Raw genomic sequence first — 24,650 nt, 5'->3', positions numbered from 1 at the left:
CTAACTAAAAAGATAACAATATGCAAGCTTTCGAGGGAACTCAGGCTCCTTCTTCTTTTTTTTAGTTAGCCAATAAAAGGTGTCATTTTGCTTGGCTTTTCTCTACATTCATAATGGCTAACACGGTACAACACCCTATCACTTCTTTTGGAGTTCCTAAAGGATACTTTTCACTATGATGATGTTATAGTATCAAGATCCTAATTCTTTGAAACTTACTTTTACAGGAAGGAGTAGACTGCTATTCTTGAATTTGCATTCATGAATTGTAAAAAAAAAATAATTCTCACTTCTACTTCAGAATATTGGCCTTCTCAAAAACTCTGTTTTGCTGTCTGATAAGGAAAAATACAAATGCCTGGAAAAAAAACAGTTAATCAACTTCTGTTGGTTAGGTTATATTTTCTGCTTAATCGGCCTGTATAGTACAAGAAGCAAGCTACATATACCAATGACATCAGTAGAAGAGGAGTACAATCCAGCTAAGGTGCGGTTGGCCATGATGCTACGGGACTGTGAGGATGACAAGGTACAGCATGCAGCTTCAAGACCAGATGCAATTGGTCAACCAATGGTGCCCTGAAGTTGCAGGAAAAGTGTCTGCAGCACGCCAATATCATGGGGACTGTAAAGAAGGGGAGGCTAGGCCTGGGTTGCATTACCAGAGCTACCGGGAAGAATGCAAACACAAATGAGCATTGCAGCATAGTACAGTGGGAGACTCACATGCTAGAGATGGAGGACAGGCAAGCTAGGGCTGCAGACATGACACAGCAAGGGAACTGGTCATGCTGGGACAGTGTGCAGGGAAGACCTTATAGCTACTGTAGAAGGATATTTGAAGTATGAGGGTACACAAAAATCTGATTTTTACTGTGCTGTGTTTACAAAGTCCTAACAACACCAACAAACCTCCACAGGTGGACACTATCAGCAAACTTCTGCTGTGCTTTGTGAGCAAGACCAGCCAACCTGGTACACATCTTCTCATCATGCCCAGCAAGTGTGGTGGATGGAAGGTATAGGTGGCATCATTACCAGGCACTGGCACAGCTAGCCAAGGTTCGGGAGAAACAGAGAAGGCAAGTAGGGATAAAGGGGCTTCAGGGATCCTGACTGGAAAGTGAGAGTAGATCTTGGCAGATATGTAAAATTCCTAGAAGAGATTGCCAACACAATTTCCTGTCCTGATCTCTTCTCCCAGTAGAGGCTAATGTAGGAGTTTTCCAGGACAGTCATTCTGGAGAATGTTGGGGATCATTGGTAAAAGAGGTGCAAATCATAAGAGGTTGGTTGCAGACAACTCATGCCAGATGGTGGTGACTGAATAGCAACCAGACTATTAGAGAAGAAGACCTGAGTGAGTGGAGGTCACACCCAAGATATAGAAAAGATGGAACCTGGACCTAGGTGTCATGGACTAGGTGATGAAGCACAGATAAGACGGTGTGCCTACTTGAAAACCCTACAAAGTTTCAAAGGCTGATAAGCTGCAACGTGCTTTCCAGAGAGAGAATGGCAGCAGAATTGCAGAAGTGAGTCATGCCAACTATCTATAGGGTCAGGAGTAAGCTCCTTCCTGGTTAAGGTAGCAGTGGTGTTTCATCATATGTAAGATATAGCAAAGTTGTCCCAATATCTCATCCTGATATTTTTAAAGCTTTACAATTACACTGTTAGTGATTTTTGTCTTAAAAGCACTGCACGTTAATCTGTTGTCCTTGAGTATGTGAATTTCACATGACAGGGTTTATAACTGACATTGAGGGTTCTGACAATCTAGATTAGATTCCCATCTTGCCTTGCCTGTTGAAGATTAATGAGGTTTAGTTCCCATAACCTTTCAAACTAGGCAGAACCCTTTAGAGTCCAGAGATGCACTTTACTGTTCTTTGCTGTACATTTTAGTGCTGATATTTTATTTTTGTAATATGGTGACAAACTGCACTCTGCATTTTTCTCACTATTGTATATTAGAGTTTGAACATGAATTTCCTTGATTTATATTCATCAGTTTCAGCACCATAACATTTTATTTGCCTGGAGCATGAGGTTGGTGTATCAGCATAAATCTTTAAATCCTTTTCAGATTTTGCTCTGTGTAGGTCAAAGTCACCCATCTTTTATTTATAATTAATGTTCACTTTGCCTATATTCAGCACTTTGCTACATTAAACGGCATGTTTTGTGTGCATTTTTTCTGGTTTTAAACAGTGTCCACATCTTTTTGAATTGTTTTTGCTGTCTCTCTCTCTCTCTTTCACCAACTTTGGTTCCGTCAGCAAACTGACTACTTCATTGACATCAGAATAACATAGATTGTATTTTACAAACTAGAATGATATTGAAATCATAAACCGTGTAGTCTTAAACATATTTACTGAAAGTTTTTAGATTGTAAATTTCTCAACACAGATTAGACTTGCTTTTGTGATGCACCCTCAAAAAAGATGTTTTCACCCATATATTTAGTACTTTCTTCTTTTTCTAGTAAATTTTGGAAAGTACCTTCTTAAAATATATTAATTATAATCTGACAGATCAAATCAAGGATCATATGGTGAACAGATATTGGAAACTTATAATGTATGGGCATCTACATGGGGAAGGACATTGACTATAGCAACAGAAGACAAGAGCATGGCATTTCTGATGGCATATTGGGTACTGATATCCAACAGTTATCAAACCAGTCATTTTGTTTACCCAAAGAGATGTTGCTTCTGTCTTATCCCAGGGAGGTTATGCCTCCTACCATATTGTCCTTCCCTTATGGCATCCCAGCTGGGCAAGGGTTCAGCACAGCACTCACACTAACTACTGTATGTGTAATGCATTGTCCTCTTATGTCCCTTGTGCTTTTTGACTGGTACCCCAAGAAGCAGGACCATATAAGACCCAGGTAGTGTTGCACTGAAGCTGTAAGAGTCATTTTTTAAGTATTGTTTTTGTATTGAATTTACTGTTTTTTTAATCTTATTTGCCCTGTTTATTGGATTGTGTCATTAGATTGCATATTGGGATTTTGGATGGTCTTTTAGGCAAAGTTTCTATTGTAAAAAATATTCTCATTTATAAGTATGTATTTTGTGGACCATTTCTCAAGCAAAATGTTTTATACAGTTTCCCTTTCCCCTAAGAGTGATTGTCAGATATTTTGGGGCTAGCTGCATAATATGAACTTTAACTACTAGGTATTATTACACCATGGAGAGTTTGCAGGTATACATTTTGAAAAGGACTTTGAAGTCAGACACTGTACAGAAGTGGTTACAAAAGTTGAGCGGCTGGACTATACAGCATTCTGTATGGAGTATAAGTCAATAAGAGTTATGCTTAAACTGTGTAATGCAGCTCTCAAACATTGTTTCTTTAGTTTTAAAATCCATACTAGAAGCAGAAGAAAACAATTCTAAAAAAGCGGAGATAAGAGTCACTAGACTAATTTCAAGTTTACAGGGCTATAAGGAAAGACTGAAGAAACTGAATCTGTTTAGTATATGCAAGTCAGATTAAGAGGATTAAAAGGAGATATTATATAAGCATTTAATAATATAAGATGGACTGCATAAGTTACTTTAAGGTGAATTTACCTAATGGGTAAGAAGGCAAATAATTGTGTTTTAAATGTTCCCTTTAAATAATAATACAGTAATAATAATAATACATTGTATTTATATAGTTCCTTTCCCATTTTTGTCCATGTTGGCTGAAATGCAAGTGTCTCATCCATCACCTACACTACCTCTCTGATGATCTCGGCTATCATGTGTCGAGAATTTGTTCTTTTTATGTATAACTTGATTCCATAATTTCTATAACTTCCTGCTGGGTTGTAACCATGAACACAAATTCTTTGTATTTCATGGTTTAGTGTGGTTTTACACATAAATGTTTAATAAAAATACCCATTGAAAAATCTCATGTTACTTGGGTGGCATAATCCAGATGTCTAGTCATCTAGTCGTATATGGTCACAACGTGCAAAATGTATGTATTTTTTGATAAAATGTGTTGGTGGGAAATGTTATCAGGAATTTCACTGAGCATGTAACAATATTACTAGTACTACTACTGATTAAAATATTAGTATTAATATCACATAACATACAAAAAAGAAAAGATAAAACAGTACACTTCTTAAGAGTGGCATTTACCTAAGATACAACATAAATATGGGAATGCACTCTGACTAGCATCTTCAGCCAATTAACTGTGAGAAATGCGATAGATTTCTTGAATGAATAATTGTTTTCATTATCTTTTTTCAAGTACATTTGTTGTAACCTAACATAATAAAATTAAGTAATTCTTTTAATTATGATAGTTTACAGCAGATGTACTAGATCTGCAACATTATCTTGCTGACAAATCAGAGGAGTGTTAATATCTTTTTTTGGTTTTGCTGTGTTTGTGGATGGCTTCAGCACAGGCATGTGGACAGATGAAACTATCCTCGGCTATGCCATAAGAACACATGTATGCCAAAACTGAGACCTTAATTAAACACTTGTTACCACCTTTAGATTTAACGTGAAAACAAAATGTGTGATTTCTTAAAGCAGGTAATTAAAGCATATTGTCTTAAGTTCTAGCATCGCTGGTAAGCTCTTCAGATAATTAGTTTAATATATCACAAGAGTAAAGTGAAATATTGGGCTCTTCCTCTTGATAGTAAACATTTGATTGAAAGCTGTGTGAAATTGTATATTGTATTTTGCTGGAATGAACCACTTGATACAAGAGAAAGTTACATATTTTTTGAGAGTAGATTTAATTTATACTTGAAAAGACACAGTACAATAGATTGTATGCTGTTAATTGCTGGAGTCGCTGGATTAATTTCTATCTATCTGTAATCAGAACTATTAATCATATCAAATTAAGTTTTATTTGTTACATACAAATTATACATACAGTACAATAGGTTTTGAACTTTTCTTTATACTGTATTTGGGCATAAGAAAGATGGCGGCATGGTCAGATTTGCCTTACAGAGGTAGCATCTATGCTTTATAGCCATCTCTATATGGAGTATAGCAATGGTCAAGTGTCTTGACTCCTCTGGTAGAACATGTTATGTGCTGATAGCATTTCAGAATTACTTTTTTGAGACTAGCCTTCTCGAAATCACTAGCCACAATGAGAACAACATCCAGGCTATCATTTTGGTAGTGTCTCATACAGTTCTGTCTAGACATTGTCAGTGTCCAATGGAGGTGGAATATACACAGCCATGACAATGACCAAGCTAAACTCTCAGAAAAGACAATTATTTAATCATTAGGAGCTTTAGTTTGGGTGAACAGTAGTGTAATAAAACAGTTATGTTCCTGCTGTTACACCAATTGTTGTTGACCATGAGACATACATATCCACCTTTTAATTAGCTGGAATCCTCTGCTCTGTCCATACAGTAAACAAAGAGAGATTCATCAGGCTGAACTACATAATCCAGTATTGTTGGAGCCACACATGTAAGTCAAAGGATGTTGCAGTCCTTAATGTCTCACTGGAATTTTAACCTTGCACTGATGTTGTCCAATTTGTTCTCCAGTGACAATATGGCTAAAAGGACACTAGTCAGTAGTGGTCAAAATGCTCATGCTCTCAGCCTGGTGTACACTGCAGCACGTTTCCTTTGGTGTTTCTTTCAGGTGTGTCTTTTGCAGTTTTTCAAAAAAATCTCACTTGGCCAAGCACAGTCATGTAGTCAGAAGGCGTGAGTGACCTGCGGTCCTATGTTTATGAGTGTCTGAAAATCACAATTCATGAAACCCAAAATAGCAGATGTAAAAAAGGTTAAAAAAAAAAAAAAAAAAAGAATACATAACACACACAAAAAAAAAAACAGTCTGATTGGAGCTGGCAAAACGGCTACCGTACTCATCTGCACCATCTTGATTAAGCCTTGTTCACATGGGCATTAAACAAGCGTTTTTTTTTTCGTTTATAGCGTCTGGTGAGCGCAGATCAAGCGCCAAGTGTTTTCTACACGTAGGAGTCAATGAGAGTGTTCACACGGGCTTTGGTGACGTGCGTTTGTCCGGCAGCGCGTTTATACGGCATCAAAAAAACGTTGCATGCAGCTTTTTCTTGCCGTTCAAAACCCAACGAACGCAAGGAAACCGCTTCTAGTTCGTTTTCTGCGCGTTTATTTTACACTTCGGAGGACCGGATATATCCCATATATTGCATTTCTTCATAAAGCACAAAAAAACTTCCTTTAACCCGACGTTGTGCAGTCAGAGGATGAACCCAGTAGCGGCGATTTTTCTCTCCCTACGCCGTATTACGAGTATTTTTAAAACAAGAAGATTAATATCTAACATTGCAAAATGGTCCATATTGAAAGGAGGCACCTAAAATAAAACAACAAGGGCTTTCATATCCAGTTCCCGACACTGCCTCCACAGGTTAACACACAAACTACAATTTGGGCTGCAGGCTGGCGTTAGACAGAGACAAACGAACGCCGGTGTAGAAGTCAATCGATCGCCACCACAAAATGCAACATAAACGTCTAGGACGTTCAGAGCAAGTTCGTTTATCCAAAAACTTAACGCCCGTGTGAACAAGGCCTTAATGAATCTTACATTCTTAAGTATGCCATTGAAGGCTGAAGAGTTTGTAAAATGTTTACATTTTGATTGTTTTTCTTCTTTCCTAGAAGAGCATATGTCTGTGACTACTATTTTTCTTGTATTCCTTTATATTTTAAACTCTTGTGTTTTTCTAGACTGTGTGTCCCTTTTTCTCAAAGTTCTAGAGCGTACATTGTTAATCATGTGTCTACAGGCCTTGCAGAACATGATGTCATAACACAATATTGATGTAACATCCATCCATCCATTATCCAACCTGCTAAATTCTAACTGCAGGGTCACGGAGGTCTGCTGGAGCCAATCTCTGCCAACACAGGGTGCAAGGCAGGAAACAAATTCCGGGCAGGGCGCCAGCCCACCACAGGGCTTAATGTAACATGGCAGCACAATATGATCAGAATCCAGGCTTTTGGATAAATCAGAAAAACTCTTTAAATGTGCTCTTGGTTTGTTTTTGTTGGAAGGTTTCTTGCTAGCCTAGCCCTTTCTTAAACTTCATTTTGATCGTAGTTATTTGATTCTCTTCATTTTTTATTGGTAATTTGACTATTGACTGCTTTAAGATAATAAATAGCTTGCTCCCTTAACCTCCTTGTCAATGACTTTGTAAACACTCCTCATTTGTAGCATGTTCACAAAGATATAATAGATATAGTCTTTCATCTGAAAACATAAATATAATGAATGTAAATATAATGGAACAAAAAGAATATGGGGAGCCAACACTATGTCACTATGTCACAATAAATGCCAACATTTCTTGTGTGAACTTGCACATCTCACTATTTTGGTGAAGTTGTCGTCATTATCATGAATCACCTCAACATATTTTGTACAATAAAATTTACACCATTGAACATAAATTGGAAATTTATGAACATTCGTTTGTGTTTTTGTTTTCGGTATTCAGTAATTGATGTTGATGTTCAGATGTCTTTTAATGCAGTCCTTTAGTGCTGTATGACCTATTGACATATTTTCATTTTGTATAATTTTTAATGGCTAACATTTTATCATCATTGGTGCTGGTAGTCTAGTACTTTGTGAATTGTCCATAGCTTCTTCCATGCACCTTAAATGATCTTTTTTTGCAGAGCTCCCTGCTAACACATTCATGCCATCGGCTTCGCCTCACACTGCTCACTTGGGGTCTGAGGCAACAATGTCTGCTCTCACTTTCCTAGCTGTGTAAGCAGAGCCCATCCTAGCAGTTCTCATAATCAAAATTCCAATTCCACTGCAAATACGTATTGCACTGAAGAGTTTTAAACTTTAATTTGATATATACTATATATTCAGGAAAATCTCCTATTCTAAGGGACAGCTGTTGCCAAAATCCAGCAGGTCTCAAGGTGGAAATCCCTGGAGCTTGTAAGGCCATTGGCTCACTTCATTTCATATTTTAATCTACCTGGTGCTATCTGCAATGTATATTAATAAAGATGCCAGTAGCAAAATTGAACTGCTGTTAAAAGAAGTGGGAGAAATAAGGGGATTCACTGACAATTTCTGCTGATGCAATGTACCTTCCAGAATGTTTAAACTGGATGAGAATATGGGAATTGAATATTTTTATACCCACGTCCTCCATCTTCGGTTTCCCATTATTTCCTTCAGAATGCTTGGCTTTTCTACATAGTCAGGCCATTCGAAGGGGCAGAAAAATATAGCATGGTGGTTATGAGGTTTTTTAGAAAGGTGGGGACCTAGAATTATAGATTCTTTATAGTTTTCATTGCTTTTTATTAATTGAAGAAACTAGAGGAAGTGTGGAGGTTGAGGAATATGTTTTCCCTTTCCTTTGCAACCTTGCTTCTGCAATGTTTTCATTACTATAAATGGTTAAAAAAAACACATTTTAAAAAGTGCAACTGTGATTTGTTAATTTGATTTACATGTCATGCATGCAAGATATAAACACAATTTCATGGCTGTATTTTGAGATAAATTGATTCATTTGAAGCAGCACATCAGCATTGTGCAATATGTCCTGTCAGCGGCTACTATTAGGAAATTGTCAGTCAGTCAGTCATTGTCCAACCTGCTATATCCTAACACAGGGTCATGGGGGTCAGCTGGAGCCAATCCCAGCCAGCACAGGATGCAAGGCAGGAATAAATCCCAGGCAGGGCGCCAGCCCTCCACAGGACACACATACACACACTAGGGACAATTTAGGATCGCCAATGCACCTAACCTGTATGTCTTTGGACTGTGAGAGGAAACCGGAGCACCCGGAGGAAACCCACACAGACACAGGGAGAACATGCAAACTCCACGCAGGGAGGACCCAGGAAGCGAACCCGGGTGTTATATCTGCGAGGCAGCAGCACTGTGCTACCCATTAGGAAATTGTGAACATGATTACGTTTTTTTTTAAACTTATTATTGCAAAATGTGTTCAGTAACATTAACTATTCTGAGAATTATAATAATATGATATTTAAAAATCAAGTACCAAGGGTGTAAAATTAAAGGTTAAACCTGTAATACACAACATAACTGTTTAATAGTTCAACTTGGTATGTAGCTTTGCTGTAAATAGAATTGCCAGATATAATTTACTTTACATTACTTTAACCAAACATAAAATTCAGTATTTTCAAAGGCTTTTACAAAATGAAACCCGCAGAATGTTTTTAGCTACACAATAAAACATGCAGTCAAGGGCATTGGTAGAAATTCCATGAAAAACCTCTGAAGACAGAAAACAGTTTAACAATATACATTGGGAATTAAAAAAGAAATTGTTCAGTCATGCTACTTGGAGCCGATATTTAATAGATAAATGTGTATTAGTTGACCAGACATGTAGGATTTTGTTTGGCTTATAAATGCTGTTATGTTCATAAACCTAATGAATGCCTTGCAGGTGTTAATTTTTTCTTTTGTTTAAATTGGTATTCAAGTTATTAGACAAAAAGAAACATTTTACAAAGTTAACATGTTGACTTTGCTGCCCCAGCTGAAAGAAAGTAGGAATAAACTGCACAAGAAGCCATAGCACAATACATGTCAGATCGATGCTACTATGCCCAGTGTATTTGGTGTGTTGCTCTTTCCTAACATGAACAGATACTTATTCAAAATAATTTTAATTATTTCCTATGTACCTGGCATGACAAGAGGCTTTTACAGGGTAAATGTCAGAATCAATCTCCTAACAACAAATTTTATTTAAAGTCAAAAACAGAGAAAGTTTAACATTTAAAGAAACAGACACACACACAAACACACATCTATACACAATATCTTTAAAATATATCTAAAAAAAGGAGTTAGGTGGCACTTCACTGTGAAGGCTGACAGGAGTTCAAGTTCCATCCTCCTGTGCCAAAGAGAGCCCATTACTCGACTCTCTCTTTATTCCTACTTGTAATACTTTACTGACGGATTGCAAATGTGCTACTTACTGTTATCAAGAGTTAATGTGGTCTTCAGGTCGGAGACCCCATTCCTCAGATTTTAACTCTCCAAAGAAGCTGCAGCATTCACCATTGGAATTCAGTGACACCCAAATGTGGCCTAAATGGTTCCTGCATCTCTCAAATTTTGGCCCTCAGATCATGCAGACACATCAAATTTATAATAGCTGTGCAGATTCTACTGGTCTTCAGCATCTTATTATCAACTTATTGACGTCTGTGGACCATCAATTCTGAAGATGACATATCAGGTTCAAGATATTACTCGAATGATTTTTTGATCCATTTTTTCTCCAAACATCAATTTCTTTACTGCACAGCTCTGGAAAGCCATGGCACCAGTTGTTCACAAAATGTATTCCACTTGGATTCAGCAATATTTATTTTATTCCTCTAAACTGACAATAACTTTTGGGTCAGTGCACTCCTTATTCATGTCACCTTTGGTAGCACTTACTACGATAGAATATTTCATTAAAAATAGCATCATATTAGTCTAACATGCCTTATCAGACCACACATTTAATTACTTGCAGTTGCACCTTCCATTCCATGTTCCAAGGTGGTAAAAAACACTTATCTTTCTGTGAACGATATGTTGTCAAACTACAGTAGATGAGTTTCTAGCATTCAGTTTTGCTTGTCTGGGTAATTTTGGTGTTGTTTGGGAGACAATTAAATGTTTTATTCAAAGATTTACTATCAATTTTTCTTTCATATTTGGCATGCACTGGACTTCAAAGAATAGAGGACCTTGAAACAAAGTTCATATCCCTGGAAACAGCGTTCCCTCCTGTGGTGAACAAAAATCATGAACTTTTAATTGCTAAAACCAGAACTGAGCTCAATAGCTTTTTAGTTCAAAGAGCCGAATTCTTAATTCATCATGCTAAGACTCGCTCTGATGCCTCAGGGGCCAAGCCAAGCAGGAGGTTTGCTTTCACAATCAAGAATAATGCCTTATTTGTCTTCATACTATCTATCCACACTAAATCAGTCTTAATTTCAAATGAATTATAGATTACTACTTGAAACTATTTACTGATACCTCTAGTGCCTTGATAATCTTGATAATCTTCCTCTTTAAAATCTTAAAAAGGAGGACGCTTCTCTCCTAGATGTTCCCAATTTGTTGACTGAACTTAAAGAGGTGTTGGACTCTGTGAGTACAGAAAATGTCCCAGGAATTAATGGATTCCCACCACAGGCAAATTCTAAATTTTGGAAGAAATTCTCCCAATCCCTCTTTGATATGATTAATGAAACCACCTCTTACAGCCATCTAAATCCTATACTGACCATGGCACTTACCTTTTAAAGAAATGTAAGAACCCTACAGTATATTATGTCAGAGTTTCTGTTTTCTAACTTTTGTTATCTCAAACACAAAACTATTACCTCAAAGCTCAGGCCCATTGCTTGAAGAAAGTCAATAGTAAATTTATCCATCTTGATCAGTCTGGCAGAATATGCTCACGGTTGGAATCTGTTAACATTTGCAGACTTCTGCATATTATTGATACAGTTCTTTCCTTTTCAAGCCCTGCTGCTGTTCATTCCATTGTTGGCTTTCAGCAACATGAAGTGGCAATACTTATAGTAAATTCTGGATAGAAAGGGTTTTCTTATGGGTTTTGTAAATTTAGTTAAGACTCTTTACTGTTCCCCTTCCGCAATCCAAATAATACAAAAGATAGGCTGTCCTGTGCCCTCCTACTCTTCAATTTATCTCTTAAACTGCTCGTAATTTCCATCCATAATTCCCCGATTCTAATCCTTAATAAAGTTTTCAAATTCTACTCATACAGCATGATATCTTTATGCTCTGTTAATGTACTTCTCTACTGCAGTAATGCCCTGTACAAAATTCCCAATGAATTAGAACTATTCAAGTCTACTGAAACCTTGTCCAGTCACAAATTCAGTTGGAGTAAGTCTTATGAGTATTCGCCTCTTGATGATATATGCTGCCAAGCCTCCCTCCATTCCTTCTTTTATCCTTTTATCTACTACTCTTAGATATTTAGGAGTAGATATTTGTGCCTCATTTTTGCATAACTTTCATTGCAACTTTGTAGATGTGACACCTTTATTAACAACTGGTCTAAACTTCTTCTTTCGGCTGCTCCCATTAGGGGTTGCCACAGCAGGTCATCTTCTTCCATATCTTTCTGTCCTCTGCATCTTGTTTTGTTACACCCATCACTTGCATGTCCTCTCTCACCACATCCATAAACCTTCTCTTAGGCCTTCCTCTTTTCCTCTTCTCTGGCAGATCTATCCTTAGCATCATTCTCCCAATAAACTCAGCATCTCTCCACTGCACATGTCCAAAACAATGCAATCTCGCCTCTCTGACTTTGTCTCCCAATCGTCCAACTTGAGGTGACCCTCTAATGTATTCATTTATAATCCTATCCATCCTCATCAAACCCAGTGCAAATCCTAGCATCTTTAACTCTGCCACCTCCAGCTCTGTCTCATGCATTCTGGTCAGTGCCACTGTCTCCAACCTATATAACAGAGCTGGTCTCATTACAGTCCTGTAGACCTTCCCTTTCACTCTTGCTGATACCAGTCTGTCACAAATTACTCCAGACACTCTTCTCCACCCCTTCCACCCTGCCTGTACTCTCTTTTTCACCTCTAGTATTGCACTGTTGACATGTACTTGGCAAGTTATAATTTTTTTTTTTTTTTACACAAGTTTAATAAGAATGTACTTAACATCTCACTGCTCTGCACATGCAGCCTGCCCCAGTTCACGGTGTGCACTGGCAGCAGTCTGTACACATTGCCATTGTGCTCTTCACTCAGCTGCTCCCAGTCTTGTTTTTTTTATTTGCGACTTATACAGAGAGACCAGCAAAAAGAAAGTTTTTGTGATTCTCCATTTCAGTCAGTAATACCTGAAATTCACATTCACATAAGATTAGTTTTCTGCCTTTATTTTTCTACTGTGTTCATGTATGGTTTGTAGAAAAGAACTCACTCCAGAATATGGGCACATTTATAAGATGATTAGACTGTGAATATTCAAAATATGGTTACTGACAGGCAGTGATGGAGATTGCCTAAAAGCATGTGCATGAACGCATAGTTTTAAGTTGATTTGAGATTTATAAAGAAACTTGACTTGGCACATTGCATACAATATACAGTTTTATTAATCCAGTTTATTTGGTGCAATGCCATTTTTGCCTTAGGAACATAGAAAGGTTTATACACAAGGCCCCCTGGAAGAGTACCATTAGGCTTTTACCCTCCTCTTTATTTGGTCATAGCTCTGTCCTCTTCCCAATCTTCTTCCATGGCTCCCTATAAAAGCTGCCCCTGCTTCACCACTCTGTCTTTGCTTTTTGGACCCACTAGGGGGCTTTGTCCCCTGCTTGCTTCACTCGCCAACCCCCGTACCTGTGCTAGCCTCTTTGCGGTTCTGTTGCTCGCATATGGGGATGTGGATTTTTATATTCATGGGAATTGTTACATATGCATAATAGAACTATTTTATATTACAGTGAGTAATTAATCATTTTAAAAAAAGAGTAAAACATAGTAATTTGACAGTAAATTATGTTTCATGTTGCAATCCCATTAACATACCTTCCAATGAGGAAGCAGAGCCTGGGGACTTGGAGGTGGGCTCCTCCATCTTTGCGACTGAGATCACCGAGGTGGTCAAAAAACTCCTTGGTGGAAAGGGGTGGATGAGATATGCCCAGAGTTCCTCAAGGCTCTGGATTTAGTAGGACTGTCTTGGTTAACACGCCTCTGAAACATCGCATGGACATCAGGGACAGTACCTCTGGATTGGCAGACTGGGGTGGTGGGTGTGTTCCAACTACAGAGGGATTACACTCCTCAGCCTCCCTGGAAAAGTCTATTCGGGAGTCCTGGAGAGGAGGGTCCGTCAGATAGTCAAAGCTCGGATTCAGGAGGAACAGTGTGGTTTTCGTCCTGGTCGCGGAACAGTGGACCAGCTCTACACCCTTAGCAGGGTCCTGGAGGGTGCATGGGAGTTTGCCCAACCAGTCTACATGTGTTTTATGGACTTGGATAAGGCATTCGACCGTGTCCCTCAGGGAATCTTGTGGGGGTACTCCGAGAGTATGGGGTACCGGACCTTCTAATAAGGGCTGTTCGGTCCCTGTACGATCGGTGTCAGAGCTTGGTCCGCATTGCCGGCAGTAAGTCAAACCCATTTCCAGTGAGAGTTGGACTCCGCCAGGGCTGCCCTTTGTCACCAATTCTGTTCATAACTTTTATGGACAGAATTTCTAGGCGCAGCCAGGGTGTTGAGGGGCTCTGGTTTAGTGGACTGAGGATTGGGTCACTGCTTTTTGCAGATGATGTTGTCTTGTTTGCTTCATCAGGCCATGATCTTCAACTCTCTCTGAATCGGTTTGCAGCTGAGTGTGAAGCGGCTGGGATGGGAATCAGCACCTCCAAATCCAAGACCATGGTCCTCAGCCGAAAAAGGGTGCCCTCTCAGGGTTGGGAGTGAGATCCTGCCCCAAGTGTAGGAGTTCAAGTATCTCGGGCTCTTGTTCACGAGTGAGGAAGGAATGGAGCGTCAGATTGACAGGTGGAGTGATGCGGGCTCTGCATCAGTCTGTCGTGGTGAAAAAGGAGCAGAGCCTTAAGGCAAAGCTCTCAATTTACCGGTCGATCTATGTTCCTAACCTCACCTATGGTCATGAGCTGTGGGTAGTGACCGAAAGAACGAGATCGCGAATACAAGCGGCTGAAATGAGTTTCCTCCGCAGGGTGTCTGGGCTTTTCCTTAAAGATAGGTAGAGAAGCTCAGTCATCTGGGAGGGGCTTAGAGTAGAGCCGCTGTTCCTCCGCATTGAGAGGAGTCAGATGAGGTGGCTCGGGCATCTGATTAGGATGCCTCCTGGATGCCTCCCTGGTGAGGTGTTCCGGGCATGTCTAACCGGTAGGAGGGCCTGGGGAAGACCCAGGACACTCTGGAGGGACTATGTCTCTCGGCTGGCCTGGGAACACCTCGGGATTCCCCCGGAAGAGCTAGAAGAAGTGGCCAGGGAGAGGGAAGTCTGGGTATCTTTGCTCAAGCTGCTGCCCCCGCGACCTGATCTCGGATAAGCGGAAGAGGATGGATGGATGGATGGGTTGCATTAGAGTCATTCGTTGCGTAATATAATTTTGTTCTGTTTGGCTTTGAAATTAACACACAGATACTTTTTTAAACTTACACTTTTACTGTAAGACTTCAGCTAAAATAATTTTTTAATTGCATTTTTGTCAATATCGCATTGAATTCTGATTTTGTGTTTGGACTTTCATCATGACAACGCATCGTATAACTGCCAGTGATTGAATTTCATTTATTTCTCTCTATTAAATAAAATTACTTTTTTGAATGTTTGGCTCTGAGATTTGTTAAGAGCCTTTGCAAAAGCTATTCTAACAGGAAACTGTTAACTTTTAATACAAATTGCATATCAAAATCTACTTTGTTGTGTAATGTTATCCGTGGAAGATTTATATTACCTTTCTTGGATACATCCTTCTTTCTACAGTAATTTGTGAATAATCCGGTAACTTAGCCAATAAAAGGTGTCATTTCACCCTACTTTCTCCTGTATCAATCTATGGCTAACATGGTACAACATTCTACTGCTATGGATATACCAGCCACCACAATGTACTGGATTTACATGGAACTGAAAACCCAATGGAAGAAACTAGCCCACTTGGACAGCGATATCTTCTTGAGTTAGCCAATAAAAGGTGTCATTTCACCCTACTTTCTTCTGTTCCATCTTAAGTGAGTTTGTATGCGCTGCATACAAAAAAACTTATTTCTTCTGTCTGTTCTGAAGTCTCCAAGTGCCTTCATTGGGGTTGAGGGTGCCCCACTGTGTCAGCCTCCTTCAACAGTTGCATACCCTTTGCCCAAAGAAATCTTACTACTGTGGAACGTGGCCCAGACACAGACAGATGGACAACAGTCTGTCACCCAACACACACATATTTATTATATACACTATTTACAGTTTCGTCAAGTCCGTGCACAAACCCAGTGCCTCCAGCACCAATCCCCCAAAGTCCAGGCGTCTCTTCCCAGTGCCTTCCTTCCGGCCACCTCCACTCCTCTCTCTCCAGTCTCCCGTCTCCTTCCACCCGACTCTTGACTCCGAACGAAGGGAGGCGGCCCCTTTTATAGCAGCCCGGATGGGCTCCAGCTGCTCTCCGACACTCCTCCGCGGACACTCCCCTGTGTGGTGGAAGTGCTGGCCCTCCAGGTGTCCCCAGTCTTCTTCCCCCCAGCACTTCCTGGTGTGGTGGAAGTGCTGAGGTCCAGGGTTCTTCAGGCACCAGGGCGCCCCCTGGCAGTGGCCATGGGCCCCTACAGGGTTGAGCTTCCAAGCTCTGCACCCGTGGTCCCAAGTACAATCAGGGCGGTCGCCCCCTCGTGGTCTAAGTGTGAAGATGTTCTCTAACTCATTGGTCTGAAGTATGGCTGTTTGGAATTGGCTTGTATCAGAAGCCTTTAAGTACCATGACGCCCTATTGGCTGTAGGGTTGAACAGAAAACCTAAAAATGTGCTTGCTTTACCCAGCTCTCTCTCTCTTACTAAACTGATGAAAGACTATCTTACACCATGAACTGAAAAGGACAACACAATGAAGAGCACAGCTTGGCAGCCATTTTGAGAGGCAGGCATGCGGACTGTTCTGAAGAATGCTGACCACAATGGCTTAACTAGAGACATTTTAAGTAACTAACAAGTCTGTGTGCCGCCTGAAACTACACATTAACATTTATCAGGTTGTATGGTTTCCAATATTTAAATGCATTTTGCATATTATTATTATTTATGAATATTATCAATAATACATTATTTAAATTGTAACTTAACTCCTGCTTGTCTTTTACTATACCTAATTGCCTGAGGTTATACATGTAGAAGGGAAGGTGAGGAGAGGTTATATGGTACAGTACCTTATAAACAGTGGTAAGTCTGTGAGATTTGAGGCATTCTGACAAAGGTTACAAATTAATAATACAAAAGGGAAAAGTAGAGTAATATATCACTCTACCAAGACAAAACACTGCATATGTTCTGTTTTGCCCCATATTATATATACACTACTCCAAGAAAATTAAAGGAACACTTTGAAAGCACATCACATCCCAAATGGGAAAAAAATCCTGCTGAATATCTATACTGATATGAACTGGGTAATGTGTTAGGAACGAAATGATGCCACATCATGTGATGGAAATGAAAATTATCAACCTACAGAGGGCTGAATTCAAAGACACCCCAAAAATCAAAGTGAAAAAATGATGCAGCAGGCTTGTCCATTTTACCAAAATTTTATTGTAGCAACTCAAAATCATACTCAGTAGTTTGTATGGCCCCCACGTGCTTGTATGCATGTCTGACAATGTCAGGACATGCTTCTAATGAGACGATGGATGGTGTCCTAGGGGATCTCCTCCCAGATCTGGATCAGGGCATCACTGAACTCCTGGGCAGTCTGAGGTGCAACCTGGCGGCATCAGATGGACCAAAACATAATGTCCCAGAGGTGTTTAATTGGATTCAGGTCAGGTGAGCGTGGCGGCCAGTCAATGGAATCAATTCCTTTATCCTCCAGGATCTGCCTGCATACTCTCGCCACATGAGGCCGGGCATTGTCATGCACTAGGAGGAACCCAGGACCCACTGCATCAGCATAGGGTCTGACAATGGGTCCAAGGATTTCATCCCAGTACCTAATGGCAGTCAAGGTGCTGTTGTCTAGCATGTAGAGGTCTGTGCGTCCCTCCATGGATATGCCTCCCCAGACTACCACTGACCCCCCCACCAAACTGGTCATGTTGAATTTATGTTGTAGGCAGCATAACGTTCTAAATGGCTTCTCCAGGCCCTTTCATGTCAGTCACATGTGCTCAGGGTGAACTTGCCTTCATCTGTGAAAAGCACAGGCCAATTACCTGACCTGTTGTTATTTATGATTATGCCAAAAAATTCTTAAAATATATCTTTTTCTATTGTGGGGCCAGTAGCTGCTACAGATCATTTTACTTACAGTCTACAACAACTTGTGAACTAGCTGATCTGACATTATTATTCTATGTATAATACAAAAGAAAAATAGCACACTAGAAGATGCAAAAATAAAACAATTTATGAAGTTAAATAAACATCCTAATATTTAAAATGTTTAGCTTTTTTACTTTGCCATTTGTGTTTTTAGGTGAACTGAGTATATTATAAGTGGCTTTTAACATCTCCATTTTAAAAAGAGGTAAATTCAATATCCTTGTGTGAAAATATAGTTGCTAATCCACTTAATTAGCAAATCCAATTAGCACTGAGCCTGCAGAGCCTTATGTCCCATTTCAACACACATTTATACGCACACAACCCTAAACAAACCAACCATGGAAAAAACAAACAATAACTAAAAAAATATTTCTACCACTTGCATTATTTAAAATAAAATGAGAAAATATATATACTTTCAAGTACTGTTGCAACTTAACAAGTTTTTCCTGGCACTTGAAGTCATGTAAAAAAAGCACCTAATTAAAAGTAACTCCATTTTAGAATGTAATTATTAGAGTTTGGCATTCAGCATCTTATAATATCATAACTCTTGCTTATTAACTCTAACATGTATAAAATCATATTTGTGTGTTAATTAACTCATAAAAATAAAGATTTGATAATAATATTAAAGACTTAATTTCTTGGCCAATCCATAATATTATAATAATCTTGGCTGCTTAAATAGTAGTGTAATCCTGAATTTTAATGGTCTCCTATAAAAAAAAGGGGGAAAAAGGCCGAACACTTAATTGAGAATATGACATCTGAAAATATGAATGGCATGAGGCAGCAATTTTCACTGCTGGTTCTAGATGTGACCGTATTAGGGCTAAATTAGTAACTGGCTGCAAAATACTGTCTTTGAAAAGGTTCTTAGTACCAGGAACAGAGCAAGCTCTCTTGTTATTCATTTTTATATACACTAAAGAAGGAAGAATTTACAACATACATCTGAGCCCACATGGATGTTCAACTATACGGCACGAAAATGCCTGGTTATATTAATTCAATAAATCAATTAAATTGTGACCTACAACATATATAAAAAATTCAAAAAACAGGTTAATAAAATGTAAATACCAGCATTCTGAATGTCTCCAGTGCACCTTCAATCCAACCTCACAAGAGTGTTTTTATGGTTTCTGATGGACACTGATATTACACAGTTACACATAAATAATAAAGTCCAAGTATTCCACCTTGAAATATTACTGATGCTGTGCACAAAAACCTGCTCCATTCAGATACTGTATGTCAGCAGGTCATGCCGCTCAGAAGGAGAAATGTGATAACTGCCAGAGTTTCTGACACGAGGATAATTAAAACAAAGTAAAAGCCCTAATTCAGCAAATCATTATTTTAATTAACAGTTGTATTCAATGATTACAGTGTAAGCTCATTTGAAATAAAGATCATCAGGCTCTGCGTGAGAAAGGAATAGGTTTGGGAAGGAGAGAATGCCAAGGGACTCTGATAACTACAAAAAAAAAAAAAGATATTAAATATTAGACTGCTGCAAAGGCTTTTGAGTTTCAGGGGATGCAAATGGCCAAATTACTTTTTTCAATCTTCAAATATAAGTAGCACTTTCTGTACTAAAGAATTTTGCAGTTTGGAATTGTGTTTCTTATGTGAGTGCACCTCACCTACCTAAAATATTCTTATAAACAAAAAAGGTTTCCTTAAAAATCAGCATATTTATAATTAAAATCTCAAAGGTTATTGATGTGCTGGAATGAAAAGGTAAAAGACTCAACATTTTGGCTCTACAGCCTTCTTCACCATAACATACGTATAAAAGGAGGTGAAGGAGGAAACAAAGGTAGGGCAGATGAAAGGGGAAAAGGTGAGAGTAGGTGAGAAAAAGCTGCCATTAGAGAAGAAGGGAGATATTAAAAAGTTAGTCTGTCATTAAGTCCGGGAGAAATGTGTGTTCACAGGCCGAGTTTTCTTTTTCTATTTTTCTTTGAAAGGTATCTTTAAAATCCTGAGCAAAAACACAAGCAGAGAGATCAGTGTGCTTGTGATCAAAGGATGTAAAGTGTTGTACAATAAGCTTCTAAAGGTCTTTAATTGTAATAGCTGGAATGTGTTCTCTGAAACAGTCTGCCAGCTGTCTCCTTGTTTCGCCTATGTAGACGGCCGGACACTTGCTACAAAAAATGCAGTAAATACATTTTTTAAGACTGTCAAGAGGCCCTTTGTTTAATACTGAATTTACCAGAGGGACCAAATACTGTACAAGAGTATTATTTATGGCATATCTGTATGTTACACAGTGGGTCCTGTTACAGCTGAAAGTAGCTGGTGGTCAATGCAGTTCACCTCTGTGAAGTGACATAGGGAAGAGAAGTTTGGTGGGTTAGGTGGTCAACAGAAGAATATCAATGTGGGGTTAGGAAAAGAGGCTACTGTAGGAGAATTCCATCCATCCATTTTCCAACCCACTGAATCCGAACACAGGGTCATGGGGGTCTGCTGGAGCCAATCCCAGCCAACACAGGGCACAAGGCAGGAACCAATCCTGGAGAGGGTGCCAACCCAACACAGGACACACACACAAACCAAGCACACACTAGGGCCAATTTAGAATCACCAATCCACCTAACCTGCATGTCTTTGAACTGTGGGAGGAAACCAGAGCACCCAGAGGAAACCCACGCAGACATGGGGGGAACATGCAAACTCCATGCAGGGGGGGCCCAGGAAGCGAACCCAGGTCTCCTAATTGCGAGGCAGCAGCGCTACCACTGCGCCACCATGCCTTCCTGTCGGAGAATTAGTCTGCAAATTGGTGAAATTTTGTTATCTGACATGTAGGAGAGATAGAGTGTTTGGATGGAATGTAAGGACCAGTGGGATGCGGGTTTCATTACTGGGGCTCATCTTAGACTCGATGTTACAAGATCTACTCCTGGCTTCACTGATATCCCTGTCCAACACATGAGAAGAGTATCCTCAGTCAATGAAGTATAAATAAATACTTCATTAAAAAGTCAACCTCATCAATCAATGCAGAGGTGGTGAACTCTAAGGAACTGTGAAAGAAGTAGAGAATATTTAATACTCCAGGGATGGAAGCAGCTGTAGAGAAGGCACCTGTGTAAGTCAGTTGGCTTATAATAGACAGAGATTTACGTCCTGAAAGGCAGATAGCAAGACTGATATCTATAAATGGTAGATTTTTGGGGGAAAATTTCACTATAAACATGAAAGTTGGAAATGAGAAAAATCATCAAATAATTCCTGTAGCTCGTTTCTGAAACAAGATGCTGAACCAACACAATCGGTAATAATCTGTTGTACAGGTCTGGGTCAAAGCCTACCTAGGAAGAAAAGAATCTGGTCTTCAGAAAAGACACAAAAGAAGACAAAAGTATTAATTTACTATTAACCATATAATTAAAAATGATTCAGGCCTACAACAAAAAAACAAAATAGCCACTGAAATGATAATACAGACCATGAGCTCAAAAATAAACTATGGCTAATAAAAAGAGAAAAGTTTACCTTTAAATCCATTCAGTTTTTTTACTCCACATAATTGAGGAGTTTAAGATATAGTTCTCACACATTTTGCATTCTCAGCATTGTTCTGTTTGCTTTGTTCTGAATATTAGGTCTAATTTTTAAGTCTATGTATGTGCTGCTCACCAGGCTTTGATTCCATGTTTGGGACCACCAAAATTACTTATGGTTTGAGATGAAGTGGGCTTCTATATGTGTGTGATCTAATAGGGAGTCTCCATGTCTCAACCAGCCTTGCTCTGAATGTCAGCAAAATACAGCATGCTAAGGACATGATGATGTGAAATTGGGGAAGACATGTTTTTTTGGCTGCCACACATCAAAGGAAAGTCTGGCAAATAAGATTCAAACTAAGTGCCCATAGTATTGCCCAAGGATGTGGACTGACTAGATGTAATGCAATGACCTGCCTTACAATTCTCCAGGTGCAGGATTTGTCTGGTTCTGGTTCTGCATGCCTCCATTCCCCTACCAATTGTGATGTTTTGGGAGGCCTAAAATCTAGTGTTTAGTTTATGCTAGTGTGACAGCACAAAGACAATTAATACATTTGGACTTCCTGGTTAGATGAGCTCTGGAAAACAGGTGTCACATGTGAACCTCTACTCGATTTCTTGGATCTTGCTGGACAATAAAGTCTATGTCAGCACTACAAGTCTGCAGAATAACTTATAGTGTATTAATTACTGCATTATTTATTTTAAATATAAAGTAGATTGTAGAAGCTAATATAAACTTATTTGCTTGCTGCACTGAGGGGAAATACTGAAATAAATCTGTTATCAGTGCAACAAGTCCCAATTAAACAAACTAAACAAAGTAAAGGATCATTGGAAGCTCAAGCCTGCAAGTAGTAGGCTGTAATGACAAGGAGGATGGGGAGTCACTCATTATAGGTTACCCATAAAACATCTATATAAACTAATGCAATTTGAAGAACTCAATCAGGCTAATGGGGTTTGTGGGAATTTTGGAAAGAAAGTGGTTGACCTCTAGGAAACCTTAACGTACAGAATGCATGTAAATTATGCACAGAAAACACCCTAAACCATAGTCTAACCCCTCTCTTTAAAGAAACTTTACAGATTATTGAGTATCTGTAATACACTTTTAAGGTCAGACTATTCTGATGGAACTCTCTCTTCACTACACTAGCACATCAACCTTCTGGGATGCAGTCTTAGGTTGAAAAAGTTATTCTGCCTTTCCTTTAAATCATCAAAAAATAAACCTCACAACCACTCCAAATGAAGAAGAACACAGTTAGTCTGAGAGACTACTGGGGATTTTGACTGCAAGGGAATGTGAGATATCACAAATACATTTAATGATAATTCAAATACAGTCCAAGATATCTCTAAATAGCATCAAGTTCATTTCAGAGACCTGAAATGTGTTTAAAAAAATGTCTGGCAATATTTTCCTGCCATTTTTCTCATTTATTGCAGGAAGCAATTTTAGGAAATATTACTACAGGATTTCCCAAAATGGTTTTCAAATATCTGAACTAGAATTAGCACAACACAGTTAGTGGATAACCTATGAACAGGCAATGAGCAAAAATACATCCTGGTAAAAGATTGACATCAAAATATGTTTCCTTTATTAGTAATAAAATAAACCAACTTGTAAATAACATTCTAGTCTGTTTAGAGTGAGTGTTATAAAAACACTCAATGTAGACTGATACAACGTGCTGTGGTAGAAGCACCATTCGCTGTCTGAAGATTAGACAAGTGAAAGCTGCCTAAGATTTTTCCATTTTCTGAAAAACACATAAATAAAGTGTATTTATATACAGTATAACTATCCAAACTAGCCAAATATTCTTAGATAAACATACACTGCTCAGTTTAAGAGGCCAAAATCTGATTTGTCCAGTACATGACATTCTCTACACAAAAAAGTGGTTTTAGCAATAAACTACTGTGAACCAATATTTTATCATAAAAAAATGAAATAGAAAGTACAAACATAATGTATTACGTTAAGGAAATGTATATTCTCCTTTGTTATTTTGTAACTGTTGGAGTACAAAATAACACAAAAACACAAAGTCTTTATGTCTTTTGAGCAACAATGGGTATCCCACTTCTAAAACCCAAACCACAAGACAAAAACAAGTCTCTAGTCTACAAAGACTCTTTGATTTTCACAGGTACCTTCCAAAAGGCTCTATTCACAAAACAATTAGTTTCACATAATCCTATCTTCTTTGTCCTACTCACCTCAACTCTGACTCTTCTGACAGAGGAGCAAAGATTCTTTTAAAGCTGAACTGGAAGTTCTTCCAGTACGTTACAGGCATATCACAGAAAAATGTCTGTGTCAGATGGATGGAAGTGTTTTTTCCAGTTGGTCAATGGCCTCTAATATCCAACTATATTTTTTATATGCATCCCAAGATAATTTACACCAAAACAACATCACATGTATGCTGCAACCTAATATACTATGGAAACATACTGGCCAAGCAAGCAGTCCTTCAATGACCATTCACTTGAGAGGCACCACTGACCCTCTTCTCTCTGTACAGTGATTTTACTGAAAATTAAAAAATGTTGTAGGATTTAACAGTGCTATTAACCGTGCCAAGTTTCATTAAGAGTCTGAGATTCACTTTTGTGTTGTCAAGTCCAAAGACTCACATCCTGAAATGTAGACAAATATCACTCCAATAGTGGTTAAATTGTATTCAGGAATAACTAAAACACCTACTAATCCATTAAAAACTCAAATTAAAAATTTTCTCACTACATAATACTTTGTCCACCTTTAGTACATTTATATATTCATAGATAGATAGATAGATAGATAGATATTAATTTGTCCTCTGGGGGAAATTTGTCTTTTTACAGAAGCTCTTTCATTAAGTAAATGCATAAACAGATACAGTACACATACATATATAATATAATATAATATAATATAATATAATATAATATAATATAATATAATATAATATAATATACACACACGCACACTATGGTCTGAACATACAC

The 24,650-nt window shown here is 38.6% G+C and overlaps 1 protein-coding gene across 1 annotated transcript in view; it reads left to right on the top strand.

Annotated features, from left to right (window-relative positions):
- Positions 1 to 451: 451 nt before the first annotated feature.
- The window catches only part of LOC120528747 (tigger transposable element-derived protein 1-like), a 35,498-nt gene continuing 11,299 nt past the window's right edge, over positions 452 to 24,650 (top strand). Inside the window, exon 1 of the mRNA XM_039752892.1 lies at positions 452 to 529. Within this exon, the coding sequence (XP_039608826.1) occupies positions 452 to 529 (78 nt within the window). The remainder of the gene's footprint in view (positions 530 to 24,650) is intronic.

Source organism: Polypterus senegalus, chromosome 4 (assembly GCF_016835505.1).
Source record: "Polypterus senegalus isolate Bchr_013 chromosome 4, ASM1683550v1, whole genome shotgun sequence".
Taxonomy (NCBI): domain Eukaryota; kingdom Metazoa; phylum Chordata; class Cladistia; order Polypteriformes; family Polypteridae; genus Polypterus; species Polypterus senegalus.
This window is presented reverse-complemented; position numbering and strand designations above follow the sequence as displayed.